Raw genomic sequence first — 20,512 nt, 5'->3', positions numbered from 1 at the left:
ACATATATATATACATATACACATATATATATATACATATATATATATATATATACACATATATATATACATATACACATATATACACATATATATATATATACACACATATATATATATATACACATATATATATATATATATACATACATACATACATACATACATACATACATACACATATATATATATATATATATATATATATATATGAATGAATGAATAACAGTAGAGTAGATGACACGTAATGAGGGGAGTCAGAGTGACAGCAATATAGACGTCCACAGCTGGGCGCAGTTATGGTTCATGTAGTGTGTTCTTAAACCTGGGGCCAAAGGACACCAAACAAGATAATTTTTTAACTTTACAGTCCTTCGCGTTATTAGTATGTATCTGGATCATAATCCTTTAAAACCTTTATTTATCAAACGTGTTTTCCTATGACACTGTGGCCAAAGGGTTGAGACGTTTACCATGTGAAACACAAAATCACCAACCAGACCTTACACTGTGTCACTCTCTGAGTCTATACTGTCGATTAAAGAAAATAAAATTGCATATATATCGGCTCATATATTGGTAAATATCACCATCAGCCACAAAAATCCAAGATCGGTCGGGCATAAACAAAATTGGCACAAAAAAAGGGGGAACAAGTGACACACGGCTGTGTTTGGCAGACAGACAGACGGTTGAGCATGCTCGCTGCAGTTTACCTGTCCAGGTGGAGGGTTGTTGGTGCGCTTCACCCGCACATTGATCTGCCTCCCAGAGGAGCGCAGGGTCTGCCCGTCCCCCGGGGACTCCCCGGAGCTCCTCTTCCTTGCTCGTCGAGCATTCCCGGAGCCATTCCCAGGATAGTCTAAAACATTGGTGGCAACAATGTACATATTTAACAGTGGACAATTCAGTGCAGCTCAGGTCAAATGGGGCCTTTATTACGACTGATAAGGGCTCTTTCTGACCGATAACAGGAACGGAACTAATTACGAATTGACCATAGTGAATGAAACACGACATTATATTGATAGTAAACACAGCAAAGGTGGCGACACATTAGCAAGCTCTTTAAACCAGCCAAACAATGTCCGCTTGTCACGTTTAGCATTTAGCAATGCGTAGCAGAGCGCTACGAGCACTGACCTGCGTCCGACAGCATGGCTGGTCGCGGTGTTTCTTCAAAAACACGGTGGTTATTTCTCCGCTAATGTGAGTTTCTGAGACCCTTTCTTAAATTGTTAGTATTCGTCACCTCTTTTATTGTTGTGGGGGGAAATCAATGCGTTGTTGTTGCGGGAATACCACTTCCTGTTTTAGAGGAAATGGGCGTTTCGTTTTAAGATTAGTTTTGAGCTCCGCTGCTCGCCGTCCTACACGGTAACCACGGCAACTGTAGTAACGTTGCGCCGTCAGACTCGAGCAACGTAAAAGGAGCAGAGACAGGTGATGGAGGACTGACGTTCTTTATTTAATTGTATCAGAGTTTTGTTACTAGAAAGCAACTAGGGGTTCAGGTCAGTTTTCCGTTAAAGGTAGCTCGTTGTTATATCGAGGTTAGAAAGTAAACTTGGACGAAGCAACGTTCACATGAACCGACAATGTTTAAAGTGAGTATTTAAAGCAACAAGACATTTTGGAAATGGATTCAGGCAAACTTGTGCACAGAAGAAAACCGGACTTTCCTGTAATCAGACCAAGAGCATCGGATAAGAAGCAACATATTCCAGAGGTAAACAGTTACTGTAATTCCTTAGAGGTTATATGAAGTATTTCATGTAGTATTTCGTGTAACGCTGGTTCTCAGTTAATACGCATCTATTGTGGTGGAAAAAGTATTAAGATATTTTACTTAATGCTACAATATAACGATACTCTGCCACAATTAAAACTCACTTTTAAGAAGCTGCTCTGTCAGAAGATGCAACAGCGACACCGAGTTTGGGAGAAAATAACAAAGACGGTAAAAACGGCACAGATACAACGGTGGTTTGAATTGTTCAAGATGTTCAGAAACAATTTAGTGTTAAGAATATCGTTCAATAATCCCAAAAAGTTATGGATACACATTTGAAATAGATAGCTCAAAGCAAAAAGTAATGCTTAAATAGTTTAAAAGGTTAGCTTAATTAAAACAACTAAAAGTAACAGATATAAATAGTAATGGAAAAAGTAATGGATAAACAATTGAAATGGTCAACTGAAGCTAAAGGTAATTGATGAACATTATTCTTATATAGTGTTACAGTCTATGTAAACAGTTGAAATAGTTATCCAAAAGATAGCTAACAGTAACATAATGGGTAACGCTATATAGTTTAAATAATTAGTAAAACGTTAGCAAAGAATAATGATTAAACAGTTGAAATAGTTACCCAAAATGTAGCTTAAAGTAATAAAATGTTTTTGCTTAGCAACAAAGCTCTCACCTCAGGCTAACAGGGGAGAGGTGGCTAACTTGCCTACCTTGATAGGCTTAATTAGGCTAGACTAACATGACCTTCTAAGACCAGTCTAAAGCCAAGACTAGTCTTAAAGTAGCAATCTCAAAGACTTAAATAAATGTCTGTTAATTAAGTCACTATATCCAAATGAGGTAAGGCAATGGTGATTGAGCCCATAGCTTACTGATGAAAGATTTGTAATATACATATATGTGCACTATTATGAAATGAATGTCTCTGGTGACAAAACTTACAGTTTCTCTCAATACACACACAGAATGGAACTATGAACACAATTCTAAAATGTTGAAGCCCATGTATCAACTAAAAGACTTCAGGCTGCTAAACTAAGCGCAATGTAGAATTGAGTGCATAGTTGAATATCCGAGTGCACACAATGGAGAAAAGCTGTAACAGTTTATAATGCTGCAAATATTCAAATATTGCAATACTTTCATCCGTGGGCCATAGGCTCAATCACCATTTTGATACCTCCTTCAGTGATAGATGGTGACTTAACAGACATTCAATGAAATAGAAAACTTTGAGATTGCTACTTTATTATTTCAGTTTAGGCTCATAGTGTATATTCCCCAAAAATGTTTAGTTACTTTATTTTCTCAAAGTAATCAGCAGACAGCAACTCCTTAGCCAGGTAGTACTCATGGGAGTATGGGTTGGTTTGGGGATTAGAGGCCATGTGATGCCATGTGTACTCTGATGTGTGCACTGTACTTGATGGGTAATTAGAGGCAACAGGGTCAATTTAAAGTGCAGTGAGAGGACGGGGACTTATTTTTGGCCCCCGAGTGAGTTGATTCAGCCATGCTGATTTGTCTGTATCCATTATATACAGTTAATGTGATATAACTCGTGTTTAATAATGTTATAATATATGATATATTATCACATTTAGTATACACAAATGGAACTGTCATATTGACATAGAAGTGTGGTGATGATGCAATTTCAAATATGACCCGTATTGCCAGATGGAGCAAATACTCTGAATTGGGTTATTATATTAAGGTTTAAAGCATCACAAAATGTTTGATATGAAATACTTATTCATATGCTATGGACACTATTTTACCTCTTACTTCTATTATGGACTAAGGGTTTGGAAATAAAATGCATTGAACTTAACAAAACTAAATATTATAATTGATTTTGATTTTTCCAGAGTACAATTACTTTGGCTTAAAAAGAGACTGGGAGACATGCAACCAAATATTTCATGTTTGGACATTTTGATGCAAAAAAACATCTTTAGAATACACATAATTATTTATTTTTTTATTATTTATTGTGACAATCTTGTGTTCAAGTATGTCTGCCACCAAAGAAGACAGAAGACGGTGTGAACTTGGACCTAAACTGTAATTTCTCAACAGGTCGGTGTTAAAAGTCTTGAACTCGGTAAGGTGATCCGTCTTCTTGAAGATCCTTTGACAGTAAGTTCAACATGAATGTTATCCGACTTTCTTTCTGATTTAAGTTACGTCGTATGTAATCATACTGTACATTCTGTTTTTTTACTAAAGGCTAACTTGAAGGAGAGGCACCTCTTTGTCCTGAAGAAACTACTGAAGAGAAGCCAAATTGGCTTTGTATCCTTTGTTCTGGATCCAGTCTTCTGATAGACACATCTGATAACGCAGACTTCTCTTAGAAGTCTATCTCTTCCAAAATAAAGCTCTCTCATTTGTCACACACTGCAACCGATTGTCAAACCGTCCTCATTACTGTCTCCTGGTACAGAGATGGAAATAGATTTTCCTCTCCTGCAACCTGAACACAGAGACAAATGTTGTTCCCAAGGCTCTAATTTGCCGCTGTATCGCTGTGTCTGTCAGCATTTTCCGTGTTCAGAAATAACCCGGTTATGATGATGAATCTTTGTCCCATCACGTCCCCTCCCTCACTGGGATTTATCTACAAATACGTTTTGCCAAAGTGTTACATCTTCTTAACTTATTTCAAGCTCTTGAAGGAGCTGACATGCATCGCCAAAATACTCAACATCTGTGCTGAGAAAGTGACAGATCACCCAGAATATGTGCCCATTCTGTGTGAGGCACTTCATATCTGTAGGTAAGAAACTCCGATGTATCAAGCCTACGTGGAAAAGACTGATGTTTGTTTTGTGTGACATTGTCTGACTCTGAACAGCAACATGTAGTTTTGCTTCCTCTCAGGCTTCCCTTCCTGAAGGAGAAAGCATCCGATGAGCTGAACTACGCTCAGGACGCCATAGAGTTCCTCTCTCACATGGGTACACAGATCACGATCAAGTCAATTCATAGTTATATATTTAATTGCAATTTTCAATTTTCAAAGTCATTTGTTTACCTTCTAGCAGCCACTAATTGTCATTCTTTCAATATGGTATGAAAATGAATTTGTAGACTTGAAACTTAAAGGATAAGACTGGCGGTGTTATATTTTTTTCTTACTGTTAAAAAATCCCATGAAGAGACTCAAGACTTAAGGACACTCACAGAAAGAGCGTTCGTGGCACACAGCCCCTAGCCCATTGGTTCCTTCTAAAGTTATACATCTTCAAAAGCAAGTCACAAAGCTACAAAGAATTTAAAAAAGAAGTAATTTCCTGAAACAGCTCGTCACTGTAGCTTCTGGCAAGCATAACCTTAACATCAGTAAACAGTGCATTATAGAGGACTATTTTCAGTGGTGGATAAATAGGCCTACACATTTTGGTGAGTATTTATAACAAAGAGATTTGTTGACAAAAAAATACATGTAAAATATCACCAGGCTTACTCTTTACGATAGATCGCCCATCACAGTGAACATCGTGTCATGTGTATTTTGTGTCACGGTTAAATGATCTTTCTGTGGTAATGCAGTGTTTCGGCCGACATGCTGGAGGGACTTGAAATGCAGCGGCCGAATCTTTTAATGCTAAGATATAACAAAGTCCTTATTATCCGGATTATTACACTTTGATATTTTTGTGTTTACAGTTACATTTTTCCTTTAAGACTGATTGGGTCCAGTTTCTCCGGACAGGAGAGATGAGAGCGAGTGACTCTGACAGTGTTTCTGTTGGCAGGCTGTCTGATGAGGGTGTCCCATGCTGAAGTGAGACAGCAGACGGTTGAGTCTGTGAAATCATTCTACAGCTGCGTGGCTCCTAAACAGCTGATTGACGGTACTGACCGTCTTGCAAAGCCAAAGCCTCGGATTTTCCCCTCTGGCAACCGATTTTCTAGACTTTCACTGAGTGAGGTTTTCTCATGGCTTCTGTGGTGGCATGCTTGTGCCTTTGTTTCTTTTCTTACTTTCCTTTTCGTTCTCTCTTTCTTTCATGTTTTACCCTCTCTTCTTCTTCTTCTTCTTCCTTACTGATACATCAAAAGGCTGTTGTTATGAACTGGTCATGAAATCAGTTAGGCTGTATTTTTTTACATTCTTTTGAATATATTTTTCTGTTGGTTATTCTTTGTTTTCCACTAAAACTGCCATTCTACCAGTCTTATGTCCTAATTTTGTCCAAATATTGTGGTTTTGTACATTTTTTATCACTTTTTGTTATTGTTGTACTTGTACCCCCAATTTCCTGTTAAGATGCCCTTCTTTTCGTTTTTCGTATTTGTAACTTTCTCTCGTCTTCTCTTAAGTTTGTTTCTTGCAGGTCATTTATTTTACTGTCATTATCTTTAAAAATAAAAATAAAATCTGTCTCTGCAGGGCTTCAGCCGACCTCTCCAGGCTACAGGCTGCAGCTGCTGGAGCGCAGTGAGCTGGCTCAGACGTTGCTCCTCTCCCTGGCCGCTCTGGAGAACCAGCCTGCCATCAAACTGCAGCTCCTGCACACACTTCAGATCCTCTCCAGGTCCTCTGGTCAGTGACTGATTTTACTCTGTGGAGGAGGGGATCAGTCAGACATGTCAATCCAGCCTCGTTCATTAGATAAAGTAGCCAGCTCTCAAGTGCATAAATCATCTCATGACCAAATGACAATCAGACAAACAATCAAAACTGTGATTTTAAGTGTCCTCGTGTCAATGTCAGCAAGTCAATGGGTTGTTTTATCATCACTCACATTAATCGCATTTCATTTTACAAACACAGATATGAACTGCGCGTCAATACTGAATGCACGAGGAGCAGAGACGATCTGTCTCCACATGAACGAACCCGACCCGTCCGGCCAGGTCCTGTTCCGCTCCTCTGAAATCCTCTGGAACCTGCTGGAGAGAGGCAGCAAGGAGGTCACTGCTCAGCTCAGCAGCATGGAGTGTGTCATGTACGTGTCTCCTGTTTCCATATATGGCTGATGAGGACAGTGTGTGCTTGTAGAGTTCATTTCATTGAATTACCTTTTATTTACTTGAGGAAGACTAATCGTGAAATTAATATTGTCCTGAAATGGTCATCTTCTTATCCCTTGCGCATATCTGTAAAAGAAGTTGCTACTGTGTCATTCAAGCACAAAAATGTATGTGTCAAAAACTCGTAAAAAAATTATATATTAATGTTATTTTCCACTTTTACTGAGTTAAACATTTTAAGCAACTTCAGTCCTGATCATAACGACCAAATATTCATTCATTTACAGAACTTTACATTCAAACATTGCAAGTTTACATAATGCCACTGTTGTTGTGAAAAAAAAAAACACAAAATGTAATTCTTTTCTGTCTACTAAATGCTATGGGGATTTTTTTTTTCACTTTCTGGAATATGTCAATGATTAGCAATAACGTTGATTCTGATTGCATCAAACACTGCAGTGCTCCATAACAACATGAGAAAATATCTCTATCTGGTGGAATATAGTAAGGAAGTACAATTTTGAATCCGGGGCTCTAGATTGAAAGCCTGATATAATAAAATACATTGTGGTGTTAATGGGTTTGAATAGGGACATATTTGTCCTTAAGGGTCTGAGTGTCGTTTTTTTGGGTACACAGTTTATTAATTATAGGGCTGCAGTTGAACTTTCAAAATTCGAAGAAAAAAAAATGCATGTATTAGCGCAGACAAAATGATAAAAATGTATAATTAAAAAGCTAAGAATGTGCCAAGTGATGAACAAGGGATAAATTGATCAACAAGCATCTAGAGGAATTTACATGAGGCAGGATTCTGCTCATTTAGTACAAATAGATATTAGACTTCTTACTTTCTTTTTATTTGTTACTTAGTTCTCTGAAAGAAGCGTTTCTTCAGCAGCTGATGAACGGTTCCCGTAACTCTGACCTGCATCTCAGAAACGATCTGCTTGTGATCACAACTCTCATCGCAGAAAGTCCTAGTTCTCTGCTTATTGTGAGTACAGGATAAGTTATTGTAAGATGGAAACATACTGCAGCTGATATTCATAGACTTATAACTTCCCAGCACATTTAGAAAATGTGTGAAATGTGCCACTACAGGTTGCTTGACATTGTGTTTCTAATTTTCAGGAGAGTTTATTTGCCAAACAGCTCGTGGTTTTGGCCACGTTTCCAGAGCGTGAGGCCACTCTTTCCTTCTACATTTCATTTCTACAATATGAATATTTATGAGTACAGTAGCCTTTTTTATGACAACATAATTGCTTCCTTTATGTTTTAGTGAAAAGTTCCAACCCTTTGGTCCGCAACCTCAAGCTCGCCTACAATAACGAAGACTTGAAAATGAAGAAGTTGCTTTTGAATCTGTTGGTTTTGATGTCGAAGGACTTTGCTGCTCTGCAGGTCAGTCCCACACACAGTCAGTATTGTCTCAGTCCAAAGGTGACATTTTCAACACCCTACATGTTTTCTTCTCCTATAGCTCTATAAAGAGGAAAGTGTGATGCTGGCTCTGCTGACGCTCGTGAAGCCGCCCGCTGCCTCGTCTCAGCGCCGGTCAGCGTCGCTTCAGTGGTCCTCGGTCCAGCAGAGGGAGCTCCAGCTGCAAGCACTGGCCACCGTCTGCACCATCGCTCCGCTCATGTTGGCCGACTACATGACGCATAAGGGGAGCACGTGTCTGCTGCTCCTGCTGGACCAGTGCATTGCTCAAGGTGAGGACGCTGCAGAACACGCGTGGAGAGACAGACAAGAGGCTAGAGGAAGTCCTGTCCTGTATCTGCAAGGTCAAAGGTCAAACACCAATGTTCACGTGTACTGTCAGGGTGGCCTTGATCAAAACACTGAGGCCCGTTCTCACTCACTCTGAGACGTTGTGGATCACCTTAAAGCAAAAATGCAACCATTTAAAAAAAATAATAAGTATATATTATTGTGTTTTTACAAGTATTTATAGGTCAACTGACAACCTAAAAATAACAGACACTATAACCCCTTGACAATGTTTGCACCTGCAGATTTAATAATTTGGGTGTATTAGCCCTTTTTTCGTGACATAACGGTATACTTGTTATATTTTTTTCTCCAGATGCTTTCTTTGGTCAGGGTCACGGCTCCCATGACGGACTACGAAGAGGCAGCATGAAGGCTCAGATGCGACATTGTATCAGGGTGCTGAGATCTGTGACGTCTTTAGGAGAAGACTCGGTCAACCAGGACTTTTGTGATCAAGGAACCATCAACCAGTTCTTGGGTAAATTCAATCAAAACTTGCACAACATCAGCAGAAACATTTTACTTAAAGGGACAGTGTTATAGGATTTTGGTGGCATCTAGCGGCGTGGTTGCAGATTGCAACCAACTGAACACCCCTCCGCTCACTCCTCCCTTTCCAAGACTGACGCAACGTGAGCCGCCAAGTGCAACGCCATTCAGCTTGATCAGAGGCCATCATTATCGTAAGAACACTACTTTAGGAGCAATCGGAAGTCAGACGGCAGCTGGAGGTAATGCGCTTTTGCACTCGTCGGCTCACGTTACCACAGTTTCACAAGTGTTTTCCAAGAACTATGGTGGCCTAAGTAACGTAAAAAAAAACACAAAATACCCTCTCTAGAACCAGTGTGTGGTTCTTCCATTCTGGGCTAGTTATTTTATTTATATAACATAGTTATAAATATCACATTTAATGTCTGCTAATAGATCTTTTGAAATCCTACACACTGGCCCTTTTAATAAGCGTAGTCTAAGTCAACACAGACTTACCCGTCGTATTTTCCCAGGGATTTTGATGCAGATGGAAGCGAGTCCTGACGAGGAGGACGTACTCACCCTGGAGATAAAGTCAGACATTCAACTGATACTTTCAGCGCTGTGTGAGAATGACATGTACAGAAAGGTAAAGCTGATAAAAGCACTTTGTAACTAACCTGTAGAATTACACAAGTCACTTTGAGACAACTAGTTCAACTTAAAGCCACTGTGTGACTTTCAAATCCGTTTGAAAGATGGACAAGAGGTCAAGTTTTTGTTCTTAAGATCTAAACTTAGCTGCTTTAATGAACACATTAATAAATGTGATATGTTTTCATTAGTGCTTCAAGTGAAAACACGATTTTTCCTTTCATTATGTTTATATTTCTCAGCTAGATGTCATGTCATGCTCAGATCAGAACATCACACTTTCAGCTTCAGTTTGGTAACATACAGTATCTCCTCGTTGGCGGTCCTGTTTTGTCGCACCACAGGAGCTGTTTGGGTCAGAGGTAGTAGAGATGGCGATTCACTTCCTGAAGAAAGGCTGCGACAAGTTCTACAGCGGTCTGGGACACAACACGCTCATCCTCTCAACAGTGGACTGCGTGCGGTCAGTGCAGCTAAACCTCAACTTTTCTTATTTATTTTCATTTTTTTTACACAAAGATGAACTTCATTAAAAAGAGGGGAATGAATGTTGTTGATTATTTTCTTCAACTCAAACTTAATCTAGAGGAATATGTATTAACTTCCTCTTCAATGGAATAAACTAAATTAAGGTTAAGAACATACTGAACTCTCATCTCAACACTCTAACAATATATCATCATTATTCCCTTTACACACTTTTGGCTTTTACGTTGTATAGTTTTCTGAACAGTCTAAGACACTTGTAGTGTAAATATAGTAAAATTAAATTTTGGAGATTTTGGTAGACAAACAGGAATTAAAGGACTCACTGATTCCCCACTGTTGAGAAAGTTTGTGTGTATCCCATCAGGTCCTGTATTGTGGGCTGCTACACCACAGAAGATTACTTTTTGGCTAAAGAGGGGGCGTGTCTTCTGTTGGACTTACTCCGTGTAAGTGGATGATTGACTTCCAACTGAAGTTATCGTTGTATTTGTGTGTCCATAAGCACCTAAATGTAAGAACTGATATGAAACTGTTTGGGTGTCTCTCGCTCGCTCTCTCTCTCTCTCTCTCCCCAACAGTCGAGCCCCAGATGCGTACACTGCAACGTCCTCGCCACCCTGCTGGAGTTATGTGACAACCCGAACACTCTGTCTCACATCCTGAGCTGGAGGGACGCCGGCGGTCAGACTGCTCCCAGATTCCTGCTGCAGCTGTGGAGGGACGAGGAGGAGGAGCTGAAAGTCAGCCGAAACCGAGACGGAGGGATCGCAGGTCAGTCTGCAACGAGACCTTTAACAACAACGAGTCAGTGACAAGACTTTGAGGAAGTACATGAATGTACATCTCTGAAGTATGTCGGTGACATGTATCTAGACTGACCTGTTGGTTAGAGTAAACGGAAGCCCATTAAGGAACACGTTTCAACTTATTCTCTGAGCCAGTCGAACTTTTCATATGACTGAAAGTGAAGGACAAAGTGCTAAGTGTCAAAAACTGTTGATTCAGAGCCGGACAACCACTAATCAAAGGATTAAACAATAATCCCACTTTGAATCCTGTCTGATAAAACGTTTATGGAATCTGCAGTGGCTCATATTTATACATCTTTCCCTTGTATCTTATTTTATGCTTTTTCACTTTTTGACTTTAAGACCCCCAGAGACCCATCATCAGTCAGTACCATCAGGAGGACGCCCAGCTGTCATTTCCTGCTAACATACCGAGTGCAGCAGTGCTGGAGGTGTCAGAGAACCTGCGGTTAAAGATTTACTCCATCTTCTGCAAACTTGGTAAAGATTAGAAAGTGCTGAAAGAATTCAAGCAGTAAACACAGTGTCACGTACTGTAACAGCGCATCAACATCTGTAAATATGTAGATAATGCTTTTTATATCATATTGCCTAGCTGTAGTCTAAGTCACATTATACAGCCTAAAATGTAGCCACAATGTCTGTAAGTTTGGATCTAGATCAATCTGTTAGTACTACACAGATGTGGTTTTGACATGCAAGGTCAGCACATGATCATTTCACTTGTCAATTACCTTAATCCAGGAAAGTAAAATTTGAGCTACAGTAAATTTGCAAACAGCAATATGTGCTGAACTTCTAAAACTATGCTGTGAAAAATCATCACTTGTCACTTTTGCAGGTTTTCAAGACCTTCCTGGATTGTCCAGAAAGGATTATGCGACCTTGAGCATCGTCAGGAGATACCTGAGCTTCAAGGTGGAGCTGCTGCTTGTTAAGCAAAGAAAATGTGCCGGATATGAAACTAGTCGTGTTGTCACCAGGTTTCATCAGGATTGTGTCATTTTTACACAATCAGAATAATTGGATCAATAAGATGTGTCAAAATTCTCATCATACAGGCTTTGTTTTTTTATGATATGTAAGATGTATATTTAAACTCTAAAATGATCGCAAACAGCGAGCAAAGGCTTCTGTTTCAGACACAGGAACATTATGAGCATTGGGGCGTGTGTCGCGGTGCTGTAGGTCGGTGAGGTGTGGGACGAGATCCGCAGGGAGCTGAGTTCAGACGGCGTGAGGCCGATCACCCCTGACGAGGAGGCCCTGAGTACCATCTGTAAGTTTGCAGAGGACACGGCGAGGAGGGTCGCGGCAGAACAGAACAGCATCCTGGAGCAACAGCAGAAGGAGGACATCGGCGAGGAGGAGCTCATGTACACGGAGGTGCTGAGAGTTTAATTCACTAATCGCAAAGAATAGAAAGTCTGTGAATGTCAGCTGAATAAGGATATTTTCTTTGAATATAAGCACGCAAAACTTGTTTCTAGAGTCGATGTGTTGGTGTAGATATGTTGTTTTTCTCTCATGAACTATTGCACAAACTTAAATGGGAAAAAATCTGACAAATGTATCCCCACAAGTGTCTGTGAGTAGGTTGTTTTTTCATTGGCATTTTTTGCATATTTTGCATATTTTAGACAGAGTGCAGCCTTAATGCTTTCTTGTCAATTTAAATCTGGAACTTGACACAGCAGACATCTCTTTTTTGTTCATCAGTTGCACTCACACTTTTTTTTGCTGTCCTTGTGTTGCAGATTAAGTCTCATTGGAAGCAGCGGGAGCTGATAGCCAAGTCATGGGACCGCTACGTTTCCAAGACTTCAAACTATGAGATCCTGAAGGTTTTATCTTTTAACATCCGCAGATATAAGTCATCACTGATGTGGCAAAGAATCAATTTGAAAAACTATGTTGTTGTTTTTTTGTACAGGAAGTGAAAGCACAGAGGGAGAAATACCAGGATGCTGCGGTTCATCCAACAGAGGTCTCTCACTGACACACAACATTAAATATTATAGTATTGTACTGCCCACAGTCAGTAACAGCTTTAGGAGATACAACCTGCAGTGCAGCAAGGTGGTTGAACCAAGTTTTCTGACTTTCACTGACTTTAACTTGAATAATACAAGACCCAACACTCATCTTGCCTTGAGTTACAGACATGTAACCGGTAAAGTGTCCCTGATACACTCGCTGATAACAGCAGAGAAGCAGAGGATACATTTAGAAAGAAGGCAATATGTATTATACTACTGCTTTGACATTTGAATTTTACGGTTTGGAAATCAAATTCTTTATCAAAATGTCTTGCGGTGTAATTTAAGGACATTTCTTGTGTCTGGTTCACAAAAAGAGCCAGAAACTGTTTTGAAAACCATATAACTCAACACTTGAGGGAGTATACATAATTAAATTATTAGTAGTCAACTATTGGTCTTTTTTGCACTGAGACTGTAAAAAATGTTACTTTTTAAAATAAATCCTGGCAGTATAATCAGTTCAGATGTACCTACTCTTAAAGGAACAATGAGTAGGATTTGTCCCCGGCTCAACGAGGGTTTACGGTGCTCTCCAGCGAGTTGAAGCCGACCCCAGATACAAACTCGTTTTGGAACGAGCTTTGTCCGCTTGGCGTTTAGTCTGGATATATTTTGCGTTTTTTTACGCTGTGTCTACCATTCTGGGAGCTTCATCTTGGATGCGTGTTTACCAGTGGTGTATAGCAAGACACAGAAATATTTCTGTTGACTTTTACTTTGACTTCACTACATTTTGCAAAGAAAACTGATACTTTTACTCCGATACATTTCCCCTGAAACCTTCGTTACTCGCTACAAAATCAAATCTATCTTTAGAAACAAAATGAATCATGAGACCAGCGTCGGGGACTGTGGTGGAACAGAGACTGCAAGCAAGCAGGTTTGGTGAATCAGTGGTCCTAGCTTGCAAGTTAAATCATTGGTTAATCACGTTAATGCGCAAAACAAGTGCTCTCAAAGCCGCGGTGTTTAGATTCCCAGGATGCTATATGCTATAGCTAGCGAGCGACAACACGAGCAGAATTCCCCTCTACGATGACTGATTTCATGACGGAAGCAGAAATGGAAGCACCTGCTACTCCCGCAACAAACTACGGTGGTGACGAAGACTAACACCCGTGGATCGCTAGTGAGTTAGTGAGCTGAGGAAGTGTTGACAGTTGTGTAGCACTAGTTGGCTAACGTTAGCTATAGCTAGCCACCACACCATAGGATTAACAGGAGCCGCGAGAGCGCAGCATTAGGGTTAGCATCAGGGTTAGCATTAGGGTTAGCATCAGGGTTAGCATTAGGGTTAGCATTATGGTTAGCATCAGGGAAATCCTTCCCAGCTGTGCGCAAGCTGCCTGTGAAGCTGAACACACCTCTACCTGCCTCAGCGGCCTGTGAAAGGCTGGTTAGCATCGCAGGACTAGTCTTCAGCCCAAGAAGAGCGAGACGGAATTCTCGCAATTTTGAAAACCAACTTCTTTTGAAGATGAACAGGACATTTTTCAGTTTCCAGTAATGACTGGGTTGTTACTTTCGGTGCTGCTTTAGTATTGATCATGTTTTGATATTTGAGTCATTTTGTGGATGATCAGATGGAGTTATGATGGTAGCAGTCGCCCAATTGCAGATTCAGCTTGAGCAAAACCTTTGCCTATTGTGTTCAATTCAGGCCCATAGGAGTTTACAAGGCAGGTGTCCTTTCTCTAAACACTGACCTGATGCATCAAGTGGATATTCTTTGCTGAACACAATATGATGCATTTGCCCTCTACATCCTCTAGTCGGAATGAGCATACTTATAAACGCACTGTTACAACTCCTTCATAGTGTCGTATTGCTTTACGGAGAATTATGATGATAAGTTCATAGTAGATGCAAAAGTATACTTATGTACAATATATTATGTTGAACATTGTTGCTCCTGGATGGATCACAGCCAACCCAATTATTAACACAGCTCCATGTCCTTGGTCATGGTGCCACAGCACTTAAAAGAATAAACTTCATAATTCTCAAAATTCTGACCCTTTGCTTTTTTATTAACAGCATTTACTTGTACTTTTACTTTCAATACTTAAGTACATTTAATATCAGAAATTACTTTTGATAGTTAAGTACAATAAATATCAGATACTTTAAGACTTTTACTCAAGTAGTATTCTAATAGGTGACTTTTACTTTTACTGGAGTAGTTTTCCAGTAAGGTATCTTTACTTTTACTCAAGTATGGCTTTTGTGTACTTTATACACCACTGGTGTTTACATTCTGGCATGTGGTCAGAGACAGGAAAAAAAAGCAGCCAGGGCAAATACAGATACCGCCACACACTTCTAGTGGTTCACAAGTGTTTTTTGCATGAGTCTACACATTGTTTTTTAGGAATAGCCTACTCATTGTGCCTTTAAGTCACCAGCTGTGCAGGACAACTGGGAGATGCACTCACTGATGATTCAAACGTGCCGTGATGTCTTGCTGTGTGTTTCAGCATTTCGTCGGGCAGGTGATGTCTGTAGAGAGAGCAGGCGCTCAGGGGCCCGCAGGAGTGAAACTGATTCTGGCCAGAGCTCCCATCAAGGCTGCGGGTCAGGACCAAGTTGGAGCCACAAGTCAGGACCCAGAATACTTCAGCACCGTATCTGTAAAAGACTGATGTTTCATACACGCCCTTTATATTGTTATCGCACATTTATTTTATCTTGTACACTTGAATGCACACCCAACAAGACACAAACCAAACTTTGCAGCACGGACACACATTTATAACGAATAGATGTTTATTTCTAACGGCCTCTGTTTCATTCCCAGTGTTTCTTTTGACTCAAATGCAGACGTGAGGTCACTTGATGTGCACAATCAGCACCTTGTAGTCTGTTCCACCCATTCAACAGACAAACACACAAACTGACTGGCCTTTGTGGCAGTACTAGCTGTTAAAATGTATGTAATAATAAAACAACATACTTGTTTTTTTAGATAACATGAAATGTGTTTTGATTTGTAAACCTTTTTTCTCCCACAACAGTCAGATCATTAAACATATAATTAAAACGTTTCTATGCATTCATTCTCCAACGAGCATTGTATCTATAACTAACGGGGCGACATGAACAGTGAGACCCTGAACAGTCAAATGTGGCATCATGGAAACTGAGGCCTTATGTAACACCAAAATATCAATTTAATTTAAAGATTAAAACAAGTCTAATTATCTCCACTAAAGGTTGATCCTCGTTTGTGAAAGGCTACCTGCTGTTTGGCAGCTTGTGCCACCCAGAAGGTCCATTTAGGACAGTTGTTGAAAAGTGTTCTCTCTGTAGTGTTTTTGGGTTACATAAGTCACTGCAGCGCATTAACACACATGTTCCTTCAAGCGTGCAACATGCTGCACAGAGCCTCTTCTTCTTCTCTCTCTCTCTCTCTCTCTGCTCTCACCATTTTACCGGCTGGATGACCAAATGGTCTCCGACAGGCCACGGCTCTTGATGCAGCTTTGTGAGTGTGTATGTGTGTGTTGAGCCCCCGTCAGACTGGGACGTTCACACTGTACAAAGGAGCAGGGGCAAACGGCAGCCCTCTTCAGTGCGACAAGCTGCCGCTGTTTGTTCAAGCTGCTGAGGGGCTTCACATGCTGTCTATCTGACTGACTGTCTGTCTGCGGGCGTTGAGCTGCTGGAGTCGTTGATGAAGGTGAGGATGAGCGTCGACGGGTGTTCGTCAACTCCAGAGAGGACACGATTACTTCAAAACTGTGAGAAAGATTTTTGTTTCACATAAAGACTGATGAATAACCTCTTTATTTTTTTGGTACAACCTAAAAATCTCTAGCTTGGTTTTATGTTCACATTTTAAAGACATTTTTAATCAAATCAATTTAAATAGTAAATAATTTTAAGTTTTTTAAAGCACTGGATAGTTTCATCAGTGACTGAGTGATATTGTTGCTTGATTTGAACAACTTTATTGTGTTTAAGAAATGTGTTACAAATAACTAATTTGGCTTCTGTCGGCACTGACGGGTTATTCATATTAATATTTAACACAGATGAAACATATACAGTCATTACATATTTTTTAGGTCCCTTGGTTTCGGGGGTCGAGATCCTCCTGAAGGGTCTCAAGATGAATCTCGGGGGTCATAAGATGATAAATGGAACAGACAAGAAAAAATATGTGAACATTTTGACTGACTTCACTCAACAAAGACTGCCGTACTTGGTAGTTTAAACATCTTGAGATCCTGAAAGATATATTCACATAACATGATCTGAGAGGAGAAATTCACTCTGATCATCTGAGAGGAGTCACAGATCGAAAAGTTCAGACTGACATTTAATACTTACTACTGAAGAAAAGTGTTGGAATACTACAACTGTAAACATAAACTTGTGGAGGAGTAGTGACATGTTTTTCCTCCCTTGCAGGAAGGTTGTTGGCTCGTCTGAGGAGCTCCAGCAGCAGAAATGATCATCAGACTGGGGAGACTGACACCAGGATACTTCCGTCTGCTCCAGGTGGGTCACAACCACCCGGAGCACTTCACTTTTATTTCTGTCTCCATGTTTCATTTGACTGGTCTCTGTAGATCTTGTTCACTCAAATGTATCACACAGAGAAATATGTTGTCGCACAAAAGTAAATAAATCCACTCAGTGAAAGTAAACATATTTGGTGTTCATATTTGACAGATTATCTTCATACATTTTTATAGCTTTTTATAGCTTTCTTAAATGCTTTGAATTGAGGGAGTCAATCAATATTTTACAGAGAGCTGATGCAGCGTGTCTCAGGCTCAGGGGGGTTATATAACCTGTTCAGACTCGACCTCACAGCTCGTGTGCAACGCTGATCGGAAGAGAAACTTTTCTTATACTGGCACCACCATTCCAGGGTGCCAAAGTCTGAGATTTTTTAAAAATAAATTCTATACGCAGTAGTTATAACAGGTTACTGAGAAGTTCCAGGACATCATGATGCCATAAGGAACCAGCAACACGCTGAAATCGCTCATACGAGACAGAACTAATGGCGGTCAGAAGCAGCACATTAATGCAGCTGCTTCATTAACAGTGAGGCTCCACAGTACAGAGTCACTCAGTACCAATCGTTGTACTGAACTGAGCGGACATTGACTGTCTCACCACATCTGTATGGCCGCAGTGATTTACAAGAGAACAGACAGTTTCAGATGAACAGGAGGCATTTAGGCTGGAAAATTCACAGTAGCAGACATGTCCAAAGGAAAAAGACATATGATTGTTTATTTGTCAATTTGAATGCCACTTAGGGCAGAACATTTGGGGTTGACCATTTCCACCTTTGGTGCCAAATATGAACAAGACTAAGAGCTACAGCCATGCTAGCGGCTCCGTGAGGCTGTAGTGCTTTGAGCTAAATGCTAACGTCAACGTGCTAATATGCTCACAATGAAGCGAACATGCTGATGTTTAGCAGGTGTAATGTTGACCATGTTCACCATTGTATTTTAACCTGTTAGCATGCTAGCATTCGCTAAATAGCGCTAAACACAAAGTACAGCTGAGGCTGATGGGAACATCTTTATTGTTGCAAGTATTTGGTCAAAAACCAAAGTATTGGACAAATTATACGATTCACCCAATGATGTCACTGGATAGAAAGTCACCAAAGTTATTACAATTAATCCTGAGAGGAAGATGAATATCTGTCCAATAATCATGCAGCAGATGTTGAGGTGGTTAAGTTTTGTTTTCATGTGGGAAAGAAAAGTTGCATACTACAACTTCAACTGCTCTCTGATCATACTTGTGTGTTTAACTACTGTCTGTTGTCATCTTTCTGTCCGTTCTGTGTGCAGAGGCAGGTCTCAGGTGAGGTCCGGATGCAGCCACAGAGCAGTCTCATCGATCCCATCGCCATGACGATGGCGGCGGTGGGGATGGGAGTGTCTCTGTACAGTGCCAGGCAGATGGCAGAGAGAGTCGATCTGAAACACCCAGCTGCCTGGGATCAGTGAGCGGCTCTGTGGGCGGTTCATGTGACAGCGTGTTTGTTTGTGTACGTCACAGAGGGGTTTGAGGTTTTGTAGGTTGAGGGAGTTTATGAGTTTTGTGGTGTTGCTTGAAGGAAAAATGTAAGCGTCCCAGGAGGAAAAATGTGAGTCATTGTTCAGTTCCAGCAGGAGCATTTGTCAAGTAGTCAAACAATTTACCCTTTTTTGCAATCTCAACATTTATAAGCAAATATGAGTGAGCCTGTAGTTCACCCACTCTGCATATCTTGTGCAGCTTGCCCTTAACTTAACCAGTGATTGTATTTTAATCCAATAAATGAGCATATCATTTGTCAACAAGGATCTCTGCATTAAAGTTTGACCTGCAGCCGTTATTATTTCCTGCATTTTATAGTGCTGTAGAACATGAATAAGAAAAATAACCACAGAAAATCTAATAAAATAAATATGTAGGAAATTAATTTAGCACACAAGCTTGTTGTATTTATTTATATCAGTTAAACATGCACTTCCTTGTACTTTAGCATCTTGAGTGTCGATTGTACATCCTAGAGCAGCATCACCCCTTTGAGTATTTATTTGCAAAGCAGACTATAAGCAGCTAAAGGAAGAGTTGTTGTCATGTTTGTACTAGAATTTAATATAACAAAGGAAATGTATGTAAATGTAAAATGCCACAAAGACACATTCAAAATGATTGACTTTGTATCGTAACAAATTTGCTAAATTGATGTAATCCTCAAATAAAAATGTTCACAGATTTGACATCTGCGTGCTGACTTCTATATGTTCTTAAAGCGTTTTTTAAAACATTAAAACAGCCCCGAGGGTTCTCAGGCTTCATCATGTGGAAAGGTTTGGTGGGAAACAGAAATTGTCGGGAGACTGCACAGTCTGAATGGAGCGACTCATGTGGATGAAACTCAGACGGGGGAAGTGCTTTTGCTGCGAGTTGTTCTTTGACATCATGAGATACATTTTCAGATGAGAATGAGATCTGTATACTTATTTCACATTAATTAGACTACACATATTACAGTAAGCCTTTCCTATAGGAAACAGCAGTTTAATGCCTTGCTTAAGGGCTCTTTAATAGCGTCGGTTCCTTTATTATAACAATGCAGCGCTGGCCCAAAGCAGGATTTACTATAACTTATATTTACAAGAGAAATTTGACTGTATTGTGTTGTGTCCATAATTTGATTATGCTGCTTTAGGTGGCCTAAAATAAATCACTGAATGCAGGTTTGATGAACAAGACTAGACCAATTGGGTAGCTGTGTCATACTTAGGGAAACATGTAACTAAAAAAGTACATTAAATCCTGGATTTTATAACTTTATCATACTGTCCTTTCTTTTTATATCCTCAAATCCCAAACTTGTATGTAGCTGAGAGGACATTTATACATTTAGTGGAGTTCAAATAACTAACAAACTACATCAAAAAACAATTAAATATGTCCCAGTCTTGTCTTATCTCCTCTGTGTCACATTAACAGCCGTCTGACAATTTGTTTGCCTAGAGGAGGAGCTCTGGCGC

General features: G+C 40.0%; 2 protein-coding genes across 4 annotated transcripts in view; one reads left to right on the top strand and one right to left on the bottom strand.

The window, feature by feature from the left end:
* Positions 1-1,298, bottom strand: part of kdm1b (lysine demethylase 1B) — an 8,229-nt gene extending 6,931 nt beyond the window's left edge. The window contains exons 1-2 of the mRNA XM_031874798.1: positions 1,144-1,298; positions 717-862 (exon numbers count right to left, since the gene is read on the bottom strand). Of these exons, the coding sequence (XP_031730658.1) occupies positions 717-862; positions 1,144-1,159 (162 nt within the window). The 5' untranslated portion in view covers positions 1,160-1,298. The remainder of the gene's footprint in view (positions 1-716; positions 863-1,143) is intronic.
* Positions 1,299-1,411: 113 nt separating this feature from the next.
* On the top strand, positions 1,412-19,735 carry cfap69 (cilia and flagella associated protein 69). Of its 3 annotated transcripts, none has more exons than XM_031874756.1 (25): positions 1,412-1,729; positions 3,836-3,895; positions 3,986-4,051; positions 4,426-4,535; positions 4,640-4,716; positions 5,518-5,616; positions 6,156-6,308; positions 6,540-6,714; positions 7,616-7,739; positions 7,877-7,925; positions 8,028-8,149; positions 8,229-8,460; positions 8,835-8,999; positions 9,529-9,644; positions 9,994-10,112; positions 10,503-10,584; positions 10,717-10,909; positions 11,290-11,427; positions 11,789-11,865; positions 12,136-12,333; positions 12,705-12,791; positions 12,881-12,934; positions 15,467-16,729; positions 17,403-17,492; positions 18,815-19,735. In XM_031874756.1, the coding sequence occupies exons 1-23, from the start codon at positions 1,640-1,642 to the stop codon at positions 15,629-15,631; spliced, it is 2,751 nt and encodes a 916-aa protein (XP_031730616.1). In that variant the 5' UTR covers positions 1,412-1,639; the 3' UTR covers positions 15,632-16,729; positions 17,403-17,492; positions 18,815-19,735. The 3 variants fall into 3 exon arrangements, with proteins under 3 accessions (XP_031730616.1, XP_031730614.1, XP_031730613.1); XM_031874754.1 differs by having other exon boundaries at positions 5,518-5,688; positions 15,467-16,668; XM_031874753.1 differs by having other exon boundaries at positions 5,518-5,688.
* Positions 19,736-20,512: the final 777 nt, after the last annotated feature.

This window comes from Anarrhichthys ocellatus, unplaced genomic scaffold (genome assembly GCF_004355925.1).
Source record: "Anarrhichthys ocellatus isolate YVR2014 unplaced genomic scaffold, GSC_Weel_1.0 scaffold84, whole genome shotgun sequence".
NCBI lineage: Eukaryota > Metazoa > Chordata > Actinopteri > Perciformes > Anarhichadidae > Anarrhichthys > Anarrhichthys ocellatus.
The sequence above is the reverse complement of the archived record's forward strand: the minus strand, read 5'-3'. Positions and strand labels throughout refer to the sequence as shown.

Coding starts and splice junctions, on each gene's coding strand:
- cfap69 (XM_031874754.1), top strand. CDS start 1,640: ATGGATTCAGGCAAACTTGTGCACAGAAGAAAACCGGACTTTCCTGTA. Junction 1,730..3,835: donor AGAAGCAACATATTCCAGAG/GTAAACAGTTAC, acceptor ATTTCTCAACAG/GTCGGTGTTAAAAGTCTTGA. Junction 10,113..10,502: donor TCAACAGTGGACTGCGTGCG/GTCAGTGCAGCT, acceptor GTATCCCATCAG/GTCCTGTATTGTGGGCTGCT.